General features: G+C 42.0%; 1 protein-coding gene across 1 annotated transcript in view; it reads left to right on the top strand.

Moving 5' to 3' along the window:
• Positions 1 to 19,244, top strand: part of enpp6 (ectonucleotide pyrophosphatase/phosphodiesterase 6) — a 35,257-nt gene that overhangs the window by 1,009 nt on the left and 15,004 nt on the right. Inside the window, exons 2-3 of the mRNA XM_060926965.1 lie at positions 16,702 to 16,881; positions 18,691 to 18,802. Of these exons, the coding sequence (XP_060782948.1) occupies positions 16,702 to 16,881; positions 18,691 to 18,802 (292 nt within the window). The remainder of the gene's footprint in view (positions 1 to 16,701; positions 16,882 to 18,690; positions 18,803 to 19,244) is intronic.

Raw genomic sequence — 19,244 nt, 5'->3', positions numbered from 1 at the left:
CCACTACACCACCGTGCCGCCCATATATATATATATATATATATATATATTTTAGTGTAGTGGTTAGCGCTGTCGCCTCACAGCAAGAAGGTCCTGGGTTCGAGCCCCGTGGCCGGCGAGGGCCTTTCTGTGCGGAGTTTGCATGTTCTCCCCGTGTCCGCGTGGGTTTCCTCCGGGTGCTCCGGTTTCCCCCACACTGTAAAAAAAAAAATCCGTTGCTTTTACAGAGAAATACTGGCAGCTGTGGTTGCCAGAATAATCCTGTTAAAAATACAGTGAAATGTAAACAACATTACAGAATAGAGTGCTTCGAGGTCAGCGCGCACCCGGCGGCGGCCATATTGGAAGGCAAAGGTCGCTGTGTCAGTGCATTGTTGTTGTTCAGCGAAGCAAAAAGGGGTGACAATGCCGAATACGTGTGTCATTGTTGGCTGTAGTAGCCGAGGGGAAAAGGGTGGCAAAAGCTTCCACAGACTCCCTAAAGTCGTGACTAACCAGGGAATTGCAGCACAGGAGAAAAGCGAGCGGAGGAGACGACAGTGGCTGGCTGCCATCAGCCGATCAAATTTAGGACAACTTGACTGTATCCGGATTTGTTCTGATCACTTTGTGACAGGTAGGTTAATATTGTCTTGAATTTCATAGTTACTAAAATAGTTACTAAAATAGTTATTTTAATTTCATAGTTACCGGTAGCATCCAGTTTGCCGGCTGTTGTGTGACCGTCGTATTTTCCCTCAGTCTCGTGGCCGCTTCAACATAAAACAACAGGGAAGCAACATGGGAGCAACATTCCCCAAGTCCAGCAATGCAGTTGCAATGTGCACACAAAATAGCATGTCTCTTGTCAAATATTATCCAGGGGTGTAGACTAGGCTGGGATAGTCTCTGCGAGTGTAACACTTTCCCTCTGATCACTTTTGTCTCTCCGTCTTCAGCAGTAAACACCGACACATCGCGGACCCAACCGGATACAAATCTATCGTATGCTTCCATACTCTTGTAGTTCTGGAAATCCTTTAGTTCACAAAATGGACTTGGGTGAAACACTAGATAGTTCACAAGATCTATGTATGTTAAATGCGGCAACAAGCGGGTCAGCTTTCCATTCCTTCTCACTAACAGTGTATGGATCTACATTCCCAATGAAACGTACCTTCTCAGCATAACGCTCCCGTGCCTGCTTATCCAAACTTTCACAGTAGTGCTCCATCACTTCAGATGTCTAAATTCTTAAAAAATCCAAGCTTCTAAGCCCTCTAACGCGGAAACGAATCGCTAAATGTGTACTCTATGATGTGTACTCTATGAGCACTCTGGCGCGAGTGACTTCCAAGATGGCCGCGCACGCGCAGTGTTACTATTTTTAGCATCATCTCGGAGCCCTCTATAACTTGTACATTTCACTGGGATTCCATGTACAATTAATGATAACTAAATGTAAATTTTTACAGGTATTCAATGTACAATAATCAATACATAACTGTTAATTTTACGAATATTCATTGTACAATAAACAATGATTGCATGAACATTTCACCGGGATTCAATGTAAAATGATGGTTACAAGCAATGATCTACTAGACAGATATTTTATTTGATTTACAAAATGTGCCGGAGAGCCTCTACTGACATTTTTTTAATTTTTTTAACAGGGCAGTGATGTAATTTTAACTATCACTTTCTGCTTTAGTATTACAGTTTGTCTGTGTTTAAACTACAACAATTCTACAAAAAAAATGATCAATTCAACATATTCTTACTGTTAAATTAACAGTGGTATTTGGTTAGGCGTTTTACAGTATATTGATGTAAATTACACACTGCTTCATTGTTTTTGTATTTACAGTTTTTTTATGTCATGATTTTACATAAATTCACTGTTAATTCTATGGACATTTTTTTACAGTGCACAGTCCAAAGACATGCAGGTTAGGTTAACTGGTGACTCTAAATTGACCGTAGGTGTGAATGTGAGTGTGAATGGTTGTCTGTGTCTATGTGTCAGCCCTGTGATGACCTGGCGACTTGTCCAGGGTGTACCCCGCCTTTCGCCCGTAGTCAGCTGGGATAGGCTCCAGCTTGCCTGCGACCCTGTAGAACAGGATAAAGCGGCTACAGATAATGAGATGAGAATGAGATTTCACCCAGTGTGTTTTCTTACCAAAAGGAACATAAAAACAAAAATGCATCATGATCGGAGGAACTTTTCATTTTTAGGGGGCAACTGATGCACCCTAATATATTATCCACATTCACTGGATGTGAGCAATCGTGCACTCTGATTGGCTACTCTACTACTAGGCTATCAACTCATATACCGTGAGTAGAGAAAAACAAAATGGTGCAACGTGTTGCTGAACCAAACAAGGATGGACGAAATAAAAACTCTACTTGAAAATACAACTCCAAAAAATAGAAAAAAAGCAACAAAATATGGAATAAAAGTATTTGATGGTAAGAATGTATCTTTTTTATTTTTCAAGAAATATTACTGAGGCGGCACGGTGGTGTAGTGGTTAGCGCTGTCGCCTCACAGCAAGAAGGTCCTGGGTTCGAGCCCCGGGGCCGGCGAGGGCCTTTCTGTGTGGAGTTTGCATGTTCTCCCCGTGTCCGCGTGGGTTTCCTCCGGGTGCTCCGGTTTCCCCCACAGTCCAAAGACATGCAGGTTAGGTTTACTGGTGACTCTAAATTGACCGTAGGTGTGAATGTGAGTGTGAATGGTTGTCTGTGTCTATGTGTCAGCCCTGTGATGACCTGGCGACTTGTCCAGGGTGTACCCCGCCTTTCGCCCGTAGTCAGCTGGGATAGGCTCCAGCTTGCCTGCGACCCTGTAGAAGGATAAAGCGGCTAGAGATAATGAGATGAGATGAGAAGAAATATTACTGGGCGGCACGGTGGTGTAGTGGTTAGCGCTGTCGCCTCACAGCAAGAAGGTCCTGGGTTCGAGCCCCGGGGCCGGCGAGGGCCTTTCTGTGTGGAGTTTGCATGTTCTCCCCGTGTCCGCGTAGGTTTCCTCCGGGTGCTCCGGTTTCCCCCACAGTCCAAAGACATGCAGGTTAGGTTAACTGGTGACTCTAAATTGACCGTAGGTGTGAATGTGAGTGTGAATGGTTGTTTGTGTCTATGTGTCAGCCCTGTGATGACCTGGCGACTTGTCCAGGGTGTACCCCGCCTTTCGCCCGTAGTCAGCTGGGATAGGCTCTGGCTTGCCTGCGACCCTGTAGAAGGATAAAGCGGCTAGAGATAATGAGATGAGAAGAAATATTACTATTGCATTTTTCACAAATTGCTACTGTCATTTCACCAGTTTGTTTACATTCTAAGCATTACATTCTATACAATATAGAGAAAAACAAACGGCACACAAATACATTTACAAGTTTTTAGTCTTAACTGTACAAAGTCTATAATATCAGTCCCAGGTCTAGGGCTATGCAGAGGCATTTTGAGGGGCAGGTGCTCAAATTTTCCAAGGGGCAGACGGATCAAGATTTTAGAACACCAACTATACGTAACCTGCCGAGCCATCACTGTGAAATTTAATGCAAAATGAAATCTTATAACATACTGCATCGTACTTTATGATTACACCGTATAAGAGTTTGGCATTTATGAAAATGTACTATTGTAATTGTTATTTGAATATTACTCAGTTGCATACTGCTTTCAAGCTGTTAGAGGACATGATCAGCTGGTGTACCTGGTCATTGCTGTTTTTGGCCAGTGTCTGCTGGGGCTGTAAGCAGGCGAGAATGCATACCAGAAAGCACTGTTGTACAACACAGCGGTCTCAGTAAGGTTGGGAAGGTGTAACGCTGTTCAGTTATGAATCTGTATTGCATATGTAATATACAGTATAATGAAGCAAATACAAATCAATAATATATTTTAGCTGTAGTTTATTTTTGAAATAGACACAAAGTGACAAAATAAATTATAATGCTAATAACAAATAACACTCAAAGGATTCTTATCTACAGCTTAGGGGCATGCAAAAAGACAATGTAATAAACACAGGACTACCAGCATCTTCACCATTCATCTTATGGATGGCATTTTTTAACTTGTGGTTTAAATATTATTAATTGTTAAAATTCTTCTTGATAAGAGCTATGGGCAGGCAAAAAAAAAAAAAAAACACAACAACAACAACAACAACGCCTTGCCAAAAAGGGCACCATGGTCATCGAGGAGAAAAAGGGTAGGTGTTTGAGCACCTAATGCCTCCCCCTCTGCGCATACATGCCCATGCCCCAACAATTTAATAGATTCAGTAGAATTCAACAGTAAATATGTATCCGTGCTGGATAGAAGAAGGCAGAAAAGCACAGTCTGTTTTTTAACTCACCAACTTTGTTGGAGGAGGTTATGTTTTCACCTCTATTTGTTTGATATAGAAACAGGTTCCGTCTGTCCGTCTGTCTGGTCACGTTTTCGTTTCCGGGCCATACCTTTAAAACTACTGAAGATATCTTCATGAAACTTTGTATACATATCAAGCAACATGTGAACTGGTGGCTTTTGCTATTTTGGATTTTTGAAAAAAAGTATTTTTCAAATTTTGACATAAAAAATAGATTTTGACTTAGTTTCTAAGAGCAATGTTTGTTTCTAGAGCATATATCCAAAACTATTCATGATATGGATTTGAAACTTGGTATACATGTTAACAAGGTGATGTAGATGTGCCTTTTCATACTAAGAAATTTGAGAAATTTTAATATTTCATGTTTCCATGGAAACAATTTCAGACTTGGTCTCTCAGGTTTGTCTTAGGGGTTGGTTTTGTTTCCAGAGCAGAACTTGAAAACTATGAGTGGTACGGTCTTGAAAGTTGGCATATGTGTTGATTAAGTAATGTATTTGTACCTTTTGATACTAAGAAGTGTGAGAAATTAAAATTTTTAGCTCACCTGGACCAAAGGTCCGATGGGCTGATGCCATGGGCTGCTGAGGTCAGTGTAAAGAGGTAGGGTTGGTTTCCTGCAGCAGAACTTGAAAAATGTGACAAATAATATCTTGAAACTTGGTATATAGTTGGTATATAGGGCAGGGGATATATATGACTCTGTTTTCTTGTTTTGTTTGTCTGTTCCCAACATAACTCAAAAAGTAGTGAACAGCTTTTGATGAAGTTTTGAGGAAAGGTGGGCTATGGGCCAAGGAACAATTGATTAGATTTTGATGCAAATCTGGATATATATATGTGGATCCAGGATTTTTTTTGTCTTTTCCCAATGTAACTCAAAACGTAGTGAATGGATTTTGATGAAATTTGGTGTACAGCTTTAGAATTTTCCTAGGTTTAACTGATTTTGATGTCGATAATGTGTGGCTTGGCGGAGATATGCACTCCACTGAGTGCTCTTCTAGTTAAATACTTATACAGTATTTGGGATATACTCTCCTCCCATTATCAACTTCTCTCTGCTTAAGCAATAATATTTCCAGTGAGTCAAAGATGATGAATCTGACAGGAAATTCCCATATCCATCCATCCATCCATCCATCCATCCATCCATCCATCCATCCATCCATCCATCACCTGTAGCTGCTTATCCTGATTCCCATATCCAATTAACAAATTCTTTCAAAGGTTACTTCAAATGATTTGTATTGTTTTCTTCCCAAATGAGGAGTGCTAAAGTATTAAAGTACTGTATATCATTTTGTATATAATTTTGCTCATATCAGTTTAAAACTGTTTTATGTTGTGTATACTGCTATTGGTCAACCTCCTATACTGTTAAATGCAAGGATAAAAAAGTGTCTTTTTATTTTGTCCATGTCACCATAAATGCTTATTACATGTTTTTTAACAGCTAAATGCAATTTTAAAGGATCGCACCTAGTAAAAGACTGTTCAAATATAGCAAGAATGAAAAAATATATTTTATTCATTCATTTGTTCTTTCGTTCATTTATTCATTCATGCATTTAAGGAACTGGTCTATCTTGGTCAGGATCAGGGTGACAGAAATTCTCGGAATGCCTGCTCTGATATACAAAGGTGGAGAAAAAAGCTTGTCTGGCCTGGTGCCATACAGTCCCTAAAATGGATCCTCTGAAACCATAGGGGCTAGTAGGAGAAGAAAGAAAATAGAAAAGATAGGCCAAAAAAAACATCCAACAACCCAGAACTTTCACTCCTCTAATCTAATTCTGGGTGGGATTTCATAGTAGATCCTTTTTAAAAAAAAGATTTTATAAGATTTATATTTGGCTTTCACATTAGGCAGTAACTTCTAATTGGAACAAAGTACAGGCAGATCCAGAGGATCAAAGTGCTATCAAAGAAAATCATATTGTTAAGACAGTGGAAAGTAGATATTGCCAAGGTTGAATGGTGCCATTGTCTAGAAGATCTTAGCACAGCTCACGGCTTTAAGTCCTGTCCTTCAGCAAAAGTACTTTCCATACTAATAATCAGGCTTGTAGTACTCAAGTCCAGGACTCGGACTCGAGTCCGACTCGTGCCCTAATTGTAAGGACTTGTGACTTGACTTGGACTTGAGCACTGATGACTTGGACTCGGACCCGTGCATTAACTGCATTCGGACTCGTAAATTGGAGACGAGGACTCGGATGTTTTCTTTATTTTTGCAACATGCCATAATAATTTGGTATAAAATATTTATATCTACATTAATTTTTATACGAATTTTGTGCAAGAGGACGCACATTCACCTGTTCATACGTCATGTTCAGGAGCAAACTAACGTTAATGGCGCTAAAATGCCTGGAAAGAATGGCCCTAGGATTGTCCACTTTCCTTATACAGACTTCTCGTGCAGTGGGAAAAAATGCACTGCGATGTGTTCCATATGTAGAAGAACTATCGAGGAGACGATACAACCTCGAACTTCAGTCGTCATTTGGTAAGACTCCACCCAGAGAAGTAAAGGCCAATTTATGCTGACAACCCAGTCCTCGCAGACGGTGTCGCAGATAGTGTCTGCGTAGCCCCCCCACCTTCGCAGACGCTCTGCGCGCACCTCCCAAAAATTGTGACCACCGCAGAAGCCTCGCAGACAGCGTCGCAGACAAGAGGGCTCTGATTGGTCCACTCTACATCCGCTGTACACGCACTTCCGCTTCACTACTTTCCCAGTTTGTTTTGTTTTCACGACCGGCATTTTTAAAAACACGAGCGAAGATGGAGCAGCATGAAGAGCGGTTGATTGAGGAAGTACGTACATCTATACGACTCCAGTTCTAGTCATTATTAAAAAAAAGTTCTAGTCATTATAAGTAACCGGAGGATAAACACTCCACTAACCACACCCACCAACTACTCCTAGCGACTTCGCGCCCCCTTGCGTTGTGCCGGTGAATAACATCGCGCACGCCTATAACTCCCCGCTCAACAATAAATTACAACTGTCTGCGAAAAGCTATCTGCGAAAGCCTTGTCGCAAGAGCATGCAGAGGCCTTAAGTGACATGCTGTGTTCATTGCCCTGTTGATAGCGGGGCTTGCTTGCTGACCAATGAACTAGCTAGTCTTAACCCTCTCTCATGTTACTTGCCCTGTTGATAGTGGGCGGGGCTTGCTGAATGATGAACTAGCTTCTTATCTGTAGTCTGTTAACTAAAATGGGGCAGTTGAGCAGTAACGTTAGTCCAACAGAGACGGTTTCACATAAAGGCAGCAACAGCCACCGTCAAATGGTGCAGTTGGAATCTTGTTCTTGGACTCGACTCGGATTAATAGTGGACTCGACTCAAAGTTTTCTTTAATGACTTGGACTTAGGGCGGCACGGTGGTGTAGTGGTTAGCGCTGTCGCCTCACAGCAAAAAGGTCCGGGTTTGAGCCCCGTGGCTGGCGAGGGCCTTTCTGTGCGGAGTTTGCATGTTGTCCCTGTGTCCGCGTGGGTTTCCTCCGGGTGCTCCGGTTTCCCCCACAGTCCAAAGACATGCAGGTTAGGTTAACTGGTGACTCTAAATTGACCGTAGGTGTGAATGTGAGTGTGAATGGTTGTCTGTGTCTATGTGTCAGCCCTGTGATGACCTGGCGACTTGTCCAGGGTGTACCCCGCCTTTCGCCCGTAGTCAGCTGGGATAGGCTCCAGCTTGCCTGCGACCCTGTAGAACAGGATAAAGTGGCTACAGATAATGAGATGAGATGAGACTTGGACTTGACTCAGACTTGAACACTGGGGACTCGAGACTGGACTTGGACTCGAGGTTTAGTGACTCGACTACAACACTGCTAATTACGTAGCTAAGTGTGTTTTTCTTATATTATAGGCTGTTGTTTTACTTCAAGTCATATTTGGAGATAGTGATTTAAAATGTCAGAAGACTTGAAAAAGAAAGCGTTGTTTTTTTAAAAAAGGCATTTTAGTACAGTTTAGAATAGAATGATTTGCTTTTTTTAATACGATGAAAAGTTGGAATCAGGTATACTTCATGGAGAAAAAAACAAGAAAACCTTCACGTTTAAGCTTTCCCTTGACGATGATTTAATATAGAATTTTTTCATGTCTTTGGCAGTCGGAAAATGCTGAAATGTTTCTGTTATGAATACTGTTCTATCAAACTGTTATAAACTTTGATACTAGGTTGTATACTGGTGTTATCATACATTAATTGCTCAAACTGTTCCAGCTATAGATAGCCTGTTCATGACAGGCTAGATATTGATGATGTCTCCAAAACAGAAACTCAAGATGCCATTTGATATTTTACATTTGTCCCTTTATGTTGCAATAAGCTATAATCAGGGGCCTGGATCCATGTGCTTGTCCTCTGTTGGTTGCATGTGTCAAGAAGCAAGTATGTGTTCATCCAGTCTTTTTTTAACCTCTGCTTTAATCCGAGTCATATTTCACCACATACAAGGCTTTGTAAGGAGCCTGTTTATAATATGCTAGATAATCATGTCTCCAAAGTGGTAAAGTGGTTATCAACAAGGACATAAGTTTATTGAGATAAAATGATAGCTGCAGGAACATTAAAGCTGAATGTAGGTGTGTGGATCGGTGTATATATTTACGAGAGAAAGATCATTAAAGATCTCATTTATATCCTTTTATATCTTGATGATTTACTATATGGACACATACCAGGTATTAGTTCTGTTGCTTTGGTTTTGTGCTTGGTGCATTCTTCATTTTTCTTGCTACAAACCTTTTCTGTTACTTGATGGGTCACTTGCTTCAAAGAAGGACAGTTGGAAAACTTAGGCTTTTCAGTCTTTCTACTTCAGAAAGCTTTCTTTCTCTGGGCCTCACTGGAACAATCATCACAACACATACAGAGTCAGAGTCCAGACTTTCCCAATCCCTGCAGCTGCATAAGGGCATTTTGCTGATGGTGGATGTTTTGCTTGGGCTTATGCATTTCCCCCTCAGCCTGGGGTACAGTTTAATACAATAATACACACCCAGGCAATAGCAAAGAAAGCCAACAATGAAGTCAGACCCTGATTATGAGCAAAGCCTGCTGGTCCCACAACCTATAAAGCAGACTGAAATTCGGCAAAATGTTTTTATTTTTTTCAAAGACACTAAAAGAATAAGAGAAGAAACTGGCAGAAATCGCTTACTTTCTTACCTGTATCATTACAGGATCAATCCTTCTATAGAGATCATCTGAACATGACCTCAGTATTCAGTATTGTATGGGCTGATTTGGGATTTGTACAAGATTCTTGCACACACAGTACTGACTGAGACTACCTCTCTGAATATTCACTGTTTTTTAGGGTTTTTGAATTCGTGTGAAATTAATAGTCCCTCTATTTGATTATGCGTCCATTGTCTGGGGTGATAAGGACAATAAAACGTTAATGATTCACTCCAAATACTTCATAACAAAGTGACCAAACTAATCCTGAATCGATTGCCTTGGTCCTCCTCTACTGACGCACCCAAAGAACTCAAACGGCTGGACCTATGTCAGCGAAGAGAGCGCCATGGCTGTCTCTACATGTATAACAAAGTAGAGGTGGACAGTAACAAAGTACATTTACTTGAGTACTGTACTTAAGTACACTTTTTGAATATCTGTACTTTACTTGAGTATTGTTTTTTGTTGGAAACTTATGACTTTGAAAGGCAAATATCGTACTTTTTACTCCACTACATTTCTGTCAAGGTCCTCGTTACTCGTTACTATGAAGCGGCTTTGAAAGTTGATGTTTTTTTCTTTTCTTTTCTTTTCTAAAACGTGATTGGTTTTTTCGCAGGTGACACTGAGATAGACTATCAGTAATCACTAGGGTCACGTCACGTCCATAGACTGGATAAAATCAAGCTCAATTATTTCTCAACAGCATGATTTGAACACAATCAGTTGATGGCAGAATGGAAGGAGGCGGTTCTTCTGGGGAATGCACGCACTCATGACCATACCTGGAACCCATGTTTCAGTTTTCTGAAAGGATTAAAAATGTTTCGTTTTAAATGTTTGCTTTGTTTGTCGAAAACGAACCACATCACGGCCTACAAAAACTCGCCGTCCAACCTGCAAGAGCATATCGAGGTATATAAACGTTTTACTCCAAGAGAAAGCTTGCAATGAAGTTGTCTGTGCTTTTAGAGCTAGCGATGACATTGCAAACGTAGCTATGCAGTCTGGTTAGTCAAATGACTTTCTATGGATTTGCCCACCAAGTTGCCACAGTCTTGTCCACGACTAATGTTTGCATATAGCTAGTTAACTTGGACACTGTTAGTTAGCATGTAAAACAGAGTTACACTAACACGAATAACATTAACTTATCTGAAGTCCTTTCTGAAATATGTTTCAGCATAATCTTGCCAAATAAACAGAATGTAGAAATATTTCTTTTCTAGTAGCGTTAGCTACCCAATATGATTTCGAGTTTGAAAAGCATTTGCTAGCATGTCAGGTGGAGTTTCACTGAATAGTTAGCTTAACGTTAAACCGCCATGATGGCACAGCATGTGTTCATTTTGTGAATTCACATTTCTGTCTTTGGTCACGGCATTAGGTTTTGTAACCGTTGTGGCAATAATACAATGATGCATTGACAGAAAATGTACTTTTAATACTTAAGTATTTTTAAAAGCAAGTACTTCAGTACTTTAACTTAAATAAGAATTTGACTGGACAACTTTCACTTGTACCGGAGTAACATTTGACCAGTAGGATCTGTACTTTGACTTAAGTAATGAAGCTGGGTACTTTGTCCACCTCTGTAACAAAGTATCTGAAGATACATCAAGTTTCTCTCAAGGCACAGATTTCTACAAGTACAATACTCGCAATAAAATTATGCTGAGAACAGTTAAATCCAACACGAACTGGGGTCTAATAAGATCTCAAATTTCGTGTCTAAGCTGGAACTCCTTACCGGATGACATTCAATCGCTGTCAACTATTAAGAAATTTAAAAGAGTAGTGAAAAGTTATTTTATAGTAAATAATTAGGTTTTTTTAAATATGTATTTCATCATTATTATTCTTTTTTGTCATTATCATGTTCTTTATCATATTATTTATTAGAATGACTTACTGTTTACTTACTGTAGTTTTTCATGATTATATGTCTCGTCTCGTCTTGTCTTCTTCCGCTTATCCGGGGTCATGTCACGGAGGCAGCAGTCTGAGCATGGAAGCCCAAACTTCCCTTTCCCCAGACACCTCGGCCAGCTCCTCGGGAAGAACACCGAGGCGTTCCCAGGCCAGCCGAGAGACATAGTCCCTCCAGCGTGTCCTGGGTCTTCCCCGGGGCCTCTTCCCGGGGGGACATACCTGGAACACCTCCCCAGGGAGGCATCCAGGAGGCATCCGAAAGAGATGCCTGAGCCACCTCAGCTGATTCCTCTCGATGTGGAGGAGTAGCGGCTCTACTCCGAGCTCCTCCCGAGTGACTGTGCTTCTCACCCTATCTCTAAGGGAGCGCCCAGCCACCCTGCGAAGGAAACTCATTTCGGCCGCTTGTATCCACGATCTTGTTCTTTCGGTCATTACCCAAAGCTCATGACCATAGGTGAGAGTCGGAATGTAGATCGACCGGTAAATCGAGAGCTTCGCCTTTTGGCTCAGCTCCTTCTTCACCACAACGGACCGGTAAAGCGACCGCATCACTGCGGAGGCTGCACCGATCCGCCTGTCGACCTCACGCTCTATCCTTCCCTCACTCGTGAACAAGATCCCGAGATACTTAAACTCCTCCACTTGAGGCAGTACTTCTTCACCAACCTGGAGAGGGCAAGCCACCCTTTTCCGGTTGAGAACCATGGCCTTGGACTTGGAGGTGCTGATTCTCATCCCAGCTGCTTCACACTTGGTTGCAAACCGCCCCAGTGCATGCTGAAGGTCCTGGTTTGAAGAAGCCAACAGGACAACATCATCCGCAAAAAGCAGAGATGAAATCCTGTGGTTCTCAAACAGGATTCCTTCCGGCCCCTGGCTGCGCCTAGAAATTCTGTCCATAAAAATTATGAACAGAACCGGTGACAAAGGGCAGCCCTGCCGGAGTCCAACATGGACTGGGAACATGTCTGACCTACTGCCGGCAATGCGAACCAGACTCCTGCTCCGTTCGTACAGGGACCGGACAGCCCTTAGCAAAGAGCCCCGAACCCCATAATCCCGAAGCACCCCCCACAGAATACCACGAGGGACACGGTTGAATGCCTTCTTCAGATCCACAAAGCACATGTGGACTGGTTGGGCAAACTCCCATGAACCCTCAAGCACCCTATGAAGGGTATAGAGCTGGTCCAGTGTTCCGCGACCAGGACGAAAACCACATTGTTCCTCCTGGATCTGAGATTTGACTATTGGCCGAATTCTCCTCTCCAGTACCCTGGAGTAAACCTTCCCTGGGAGGCTGAGAAGTGTGATTCCCCTATAATTGGAGCACACTCTCCGGTCCCTTTTCTTAAAAAGAGGGACCACCACCCCAGTCTGCCACTCCAGAGGCACTGTCCCCGACCGCCACACGATGGTAAACTCCAGCACATGGCGGCTGAGCTGGGGAGCTATAAGCAAGCCCACACCAGCCCGCCGCCGATCACCATGGGCGACTCCAGAGAAGTGGAGAGTCCAGCCCCTCTCGAGGAGCTGGGTTCCAGAGCCCAAGCTGTGCGTGGAGGTGAGCCCGACTATCTCTAGCCGGTACCTCTCAACCTCCCACACAAGCTCAGGCTCTTTCCCCCCCAGCAAAGTGACATTCCATGTCCCAACAGCTAGCCGCTGTGTTCAGGGATCAGGTCGTCGAGGCCCCTGCCTTTGACTGCCACCCAATCCACACTGCACCGGCCCCCTATGGTTACCTCTGTGGGTGGTGAACCCACAGGAGGTCGGGCCCACGTCACTGCTTCGGGCTGAGCCCGGCCGGGCCCCATGGGCAAAGGCCCGGCCACCAAGCGCTTGCATACGAGCCCCAACCCCGGGCCTGGCTCCAGGGTGGGGCTCCGGCTGTGCCATACCGGGTGACGTCACAGTCCTTGATCGATTATTCTCTATAAGGGTTTTGGTGAACTGCTGTTGGTCTGGCCTGTCACCTAGGACCTGTCTGCCTTGGGAGACCCTAACAGGGGCCTAATGCCCCCGACAACATAGCTCCTAGGATCATTCAAGCACACAAACCCCTCCACCACAATAAGGTGGCAGTTCTAGGAGGGGATGATTATATGTATTTTATAAATATACAACTATATATATATATTTTTTTTTTTTTCAATTTTTCCAGAGCCCTACTGAAAATCATACTGTATGACGTAGGTCTTCTGAATAAAGATTCTAAATCTGAGTGTGATTTATGAAGCAAGCACACTAATGTTATTCATCAGACCACTATTTTTCATCATGCTTCTTCTCCTGCATTTTTCCAGGTATTGACCCCAAACCAACTTCAGCTCATCCATCATGTGCCCAAATAGTGTGCTTCTATACAGGTCTTGGAAAGACTCAGTCGTTCTCTTGTTTTTTTGTGGGGTTTTTTGCCATATAGGAGTACATGGAGTTCTTCTGCTTGGTTACACTTCATCAGAAAGCCACCAAACGTAATATAACACTTCAGAGAAATTCACCCAACACATGCACGAAATCAACTATGACGTGCACTTCTTGCTTTTTGTCCATCCCTTTTTCTCCCATTGGCAGCAATGCATTATGGCCCCATAGAAATACACTGGGAATCAGAAGCCATGTTCTGCCACTCAGTAAGGATTCATCCAACAGCCATCAAACTTCATTTAATAGCTTAGACCAACGCATCCAACACACACATCTATCCATCATGAGTCACACTTGTCGTCTCTTGTATTAACAGGTTGGTCTAGAGTGCTGTTATGTTAATCGCATGAAGAATTTTGAAAATGTGAACTTGGTAGTTGGTAGAGCAGCATGGTGGTGTAGTGGTTAGCACTGTCACCTCATAGCAAGAAGGTTCTGCATTTGAGCCCAGCGGCCAATGGGAGCCTTTCTGTATGGAGTTTGCATGTTGTCTGCGTGTCTGCGTGGGTTTCCTCTGGGTACTCCGGTTTCCCCCACAGTCCAAAGAGATGTAGGTTAGGTTAACGTGGGGCAGCCATGGCCTGAAGGTTGGGCTGAAGTGCCCTTGAGCAAGGCACCTAGCCCTCAACTGCTCCCCAGGCACTGTAGCATAGCTGCTGTCTGCTCTGGGTATGTGTGTGCTCATTGCTCACTTGTGTGTGCATGTGTGTGTTCACTGCATCAGATGGGTTAAATATAGAGCAAACATTTCACTGTGTGCTTAAGTCTGTGCTTGAGTATATATGTGATTAATAAAGGTTTCTTTTACTGAATAATGCTTGTTAGCAGTGGAGGATTGAAGTATTATTTTGGGGGGGTTACAGTGAATAAAATATATCACTATTTTATATTATTTAAAACGTTTACAGTGCTGCTTGAAAGTTTGTGAACCCTTTAGAATTTTCTATATTTCTGCATAAATAAGACCTAAAACATCATCAGATTTTCACACAAGTCCTAAAAGTAGATAAAGAGAACCCAGTTAAACAAATGAGACAAAAATATTATACTTGGTCATGTATTTATTGAGAAAAATGATCCAATATTACATATCTGTGAGTGGCAAAAGTATGTAAACCTTTGCTTTCAGTATCTGGTGTGACCCCCTTGTGCAGCAATAACTGCAACTAAACGTTTCCGGTAACTGTTGATCAGTCCTGCACACCGGCTTGGACTAATTTTAGCCCATTCCTCCATACAGAACAGCTTCAAGTCTGGGATGCTGGTGAGTTTCCTCACATGAACTGCTTGCTTCAGGTCCTTCCACAACATTTTGATTGGATTAAGGTCAGGACTTTGACTTGGCCATTCCAAAATATTAACTTTATTCTTCTTTACCCATTCTTTGGTAGAACGACTTGTGTGCTTAGGGTTGTTGTCTTGCTGCATGACCCACCTTCTCTTGAGATTCAGTTCATGGACAGATGTCCTGACATTTTCCTTTAGAATTCACTGGTATAATTCAGAATTCATTGTTCCATCAATGATGGCAAGCTGTCCTGGCCCAGATGCAGCAAAACAGGCTCAAACCAAGATACTACCACCGCCATGTTTCACAGATGGGATAAGGTTCTTATGCTGGAATGCAGTGTTTTCCTTTCTCCAAACATAACGCTTCTCATTTAAACCAAAAGTTCTATTTTGGTCTCATCTGTCCACCAAACACTTTTCCAATAGCCTTCTGGCTTGTCCATGTGATCTTTAGCAAACTGCAGATGAGCAGCAATGTTCTTTTTGGAGAGCAGTGGCTTTCTCCTTGCAACCCTGCCATGCACACCGTTGTTTTTCAGTGTTCTCCTGATGGTGGACTCATGAACATTAACATTAGAGGTTCACTTACTTTTGCCACTCACAGATATGTAATATTGGATCATTTTCCTCAATAAATAAATGACCAAGTATAATATTTTTGTCTCCTTTGTTTAACTGGGTGCTCCTCATCTACTTTCAGGACTTGTGTGAAAATCTGATGATGTTTTAGGTCATATTTATGCAGAAATATAGAAAATTCTAAAGGGTTCACAAACTTTCAAGCACCACTGTAAATAATTCGTCTGTGCTTGTGTATATATAAACAACTGCACAGAATTTTGTCTATTTCAATACACATGCATTTACTCTCCTACTTCACTTTACATGTCTTACACAGACCTTGATCTACCAGTTTAAAGTCTGGAATGCCGTATCCAGTGTGCGGACAGCAGCCCGCACCTGCTGTGATCCAGGACCAAAATGGTGCCCTTCCACATCGAAGTTCTCGTAATACACAGCTACCATATCTGCCATATCGTTCCTCACGAGAACAAATCACAGAAAATACACACCAAATATTTATTTAATCACTATTATTTCACCACAGATAAGATGTGTGCGTATCGGGGGGGGTGCTTAGCCCTGCTAGCCCATTGATACGAGCTGCCCCGCTAGTCAGCTAATTTTTTTCCAGCACATATTGTTTTGTAAAGCTCTATAATGACAGTATGCTTGTGATGGTGATGCTGATATTTCTGAATGGTTGTTGGAAGATGACTGAACTAAGTACATAGTTGGAAAAATTTCAGTGTATCAGTGTAAACTAATATTTCACCTCATAGATTAACTGTTTAAAGAGTTTTCATATGTCACCTAATCAACTTGATTCAATTGTTCAGTCTCATGTAATCTACAGTCCACTCAACAGATCATCTTGGTCTCTTTTGAAACACTTCTTTGATGTACCAGGTCGCCATTGTGAAGTACACCAAATGACAGGGAATTATATGTGGGATCAGGCCTCGTCAGAAGTATTTCTTATTGGAACCAATCCAGGCAGCCTCTTACCGTTGTGGTGGAACGGCTCCGAACCCCTCTGGGTAACTCTGCAGAAACTAGGCAAGAGAGTCTATATGTACTACTGGCCAGGTGAGTGATAGTTATGTGTATATGTGTGTGTGTTTTTGCTCTCAAATCTCCATCTAGATAATAAAAATACTAAAACATTGGACAAGATAGTGAATATTTATTTAGTGTAATTTAAAAACATAGTTATTTTACTTTATACCATGACACTGATCACAAAGTATTGGTTAATTTTCTATTACCATTGCCTACAAGATAAATTACATGTGTATGTATATATATATATATATATATATATATATATATATATATATATCAGTGTTGTAGTCGATTCACTAAACCTCGAGTCTGAGTCCAGTCTCGAGTCCCCAGTGTTCAAGTCTGAGTCAAGTCCAGGTCATTAAAAAAATTTCAAGTCGAGTCTGAGTCGAGTCCACTATTGATCTGAGTCGAGTCCGAGAACATGACTCCAACTGCACCATTTGACGGTGGCTGTTTTAGCGCCATTAACATTAGTTTGTTCCTGAACATGACGTATGAACAGGTGAATGTGCTTCTCTTTGTCAGGGAGTGTGAAGTATTCTGTCACAGATGGTTGGGAGACGGATGTAAGTGCAGAAGGTGTGTTTATTATTACAAGTGAAGACAGGTAAACAATCCAGAACGGCAGGCAAAATCGTAAAACAGTGAAACAGTCCATAGGTTGAATGAGGCACAAACAGGCTATGGTAGACTCAGCAGAATTAAAGACAAGAAACAGGAAATCAGGCGGCACGGTGGTGTAGTGGTTAGCGCTGTCGCCTCACAGCAAGAAGGTCTGGGTTCGAGGCCCGTGGCCGGCGAGGGCCTTTCTGTGCGGAGTTTGCATGTTCTCCCCGTGTCCGCTTGGGTTTCCTCCGGGTGCTCCGGTTTCCCCCACAGTCCAAAGACATGTAGGTTAGGTTAACTGGTGACTCTAAATTGACCGTAGGTGTGAATGTGAGTGTGAATGGTTGTCTGTGTCTATGTGTCAACCCTGTGATGACCTGGCGACTTGTCCAGGGTGTACCCCGCCTTTCGCCCGTAGTCAGCTGGGATAGGTTCCAGCTTGCCTGCGACCCTGTAGGACAGGATAAAGCGGCTAGAGATAATGAGATGAGATGAGATAAAACAGGAAATCAGGGATCAGGAAACCAAACAAGGAAATAAGGTTCGGTAACGTGTCAGCAACGCAACTCAATACTTCGCAAAGTAAATGCATTTTCACAGTTTTTATATAGACGTGCTGCTTGCGCATTAATCCTGTGCAGGTGCGAGTCATTTATGGCGTGTGTGCAAGAGTCCGCTTGTCGTGTGCACGCTGTCCAGAGCGCGCCCGAGAGTCTATCTGATGCAAGTGCCAAGGCGCATAGGTGTGACACTCTTGCACGAAATTAGTGCAAAAATTAATGTAGATAAAAATATCTTATGCCAAATTATTATGGCATGTTACAAAAAATAAAGAAAAAATCCGAGTCTTCATCTCGAATTTACGAGTCCGAATGCAAGGCCGAGTCCAAGTCCGAGTCATCAGTGCTCAAGTCCAAGTCAAGTCACGAGTCCTTACAATTAGGGCACAAGTCGGATTCGAGTTCGAGTCCTGGACTCGAGTACTACAAGCCTGATATATATTAATACAAAAATACATATTTTTTTTAAATGGGACCACATCCCATTGTGGATTATTGTACTATAACTGCATTCCTTAATGTGCTTTTTTATAACTTGCATTTTAAGTATATAATATCAGGACTGTAAAATCTGCTTGTCAATATAAATGCCAATTATGTTGTATATTGTTATCCAATGAACTGTAAATGATTTTGTATTAAAATGTAAATCGTTTATGAGCAGGTTGTGAAGTGGAGATTCTTGGTGTAAAGCCCACATTCTGTGAGAAATATGTTAGCAGTCCCTCTGTGACGAATCTAAATGATGCCATAGAGAATGGTCTCAATGTGCTAAAGTAAGTCTTACAGACATCTCAAGCCAAAAATGAACACCACCAAACCATCACTTTAAGTGTAATTTAAGTCAAAAGCTATATGAACACATCATTACATACTGTATTAACAATGCAGTGTAATACAGCGTATTGTAATAACATGCTGGGCTGTGTTTCCTAATAACAGTAACTCAGTAAAGAATAAAGATATACTTAGCAAATAATGAATGCATTAGGTACAAATTACTTTACGCACTACTTTACTGAAGAAGGTTTTCTGGAAAGGCGTATTAGCCTAATTAAAGAAAATTGATAAGATGAAGTTCACAAACTACTTAGCATTAAGAAACTTTTGGGAAACACTCCCATGAATGTTCATTCTGATGTCTATACTGCTTATTCTATTTACTTGTTATCCATTTGTAATAACTATTGAATAGTGATTAAATAAATATTTGGTGTG

Source organism: Neoarius graeffei, chromosome 8 (assembly GCF_027579695.1).
Source record: "Neoarius graeffei isolate fNeoGra1 chromosome 8, fNeoGra1.pri, whole genome shotgun sequence".
Classification (NCBI taxonomy): domain Eukaryota; kingdom Metazoa; phylum Chordata; class Actinopteri; order Siluriformes; family Ariidae; genus Neoarius; species Neoarius graeffei.
This window is presented reverse-complemented; position numbering and strand designations above follow the sequence as displayed.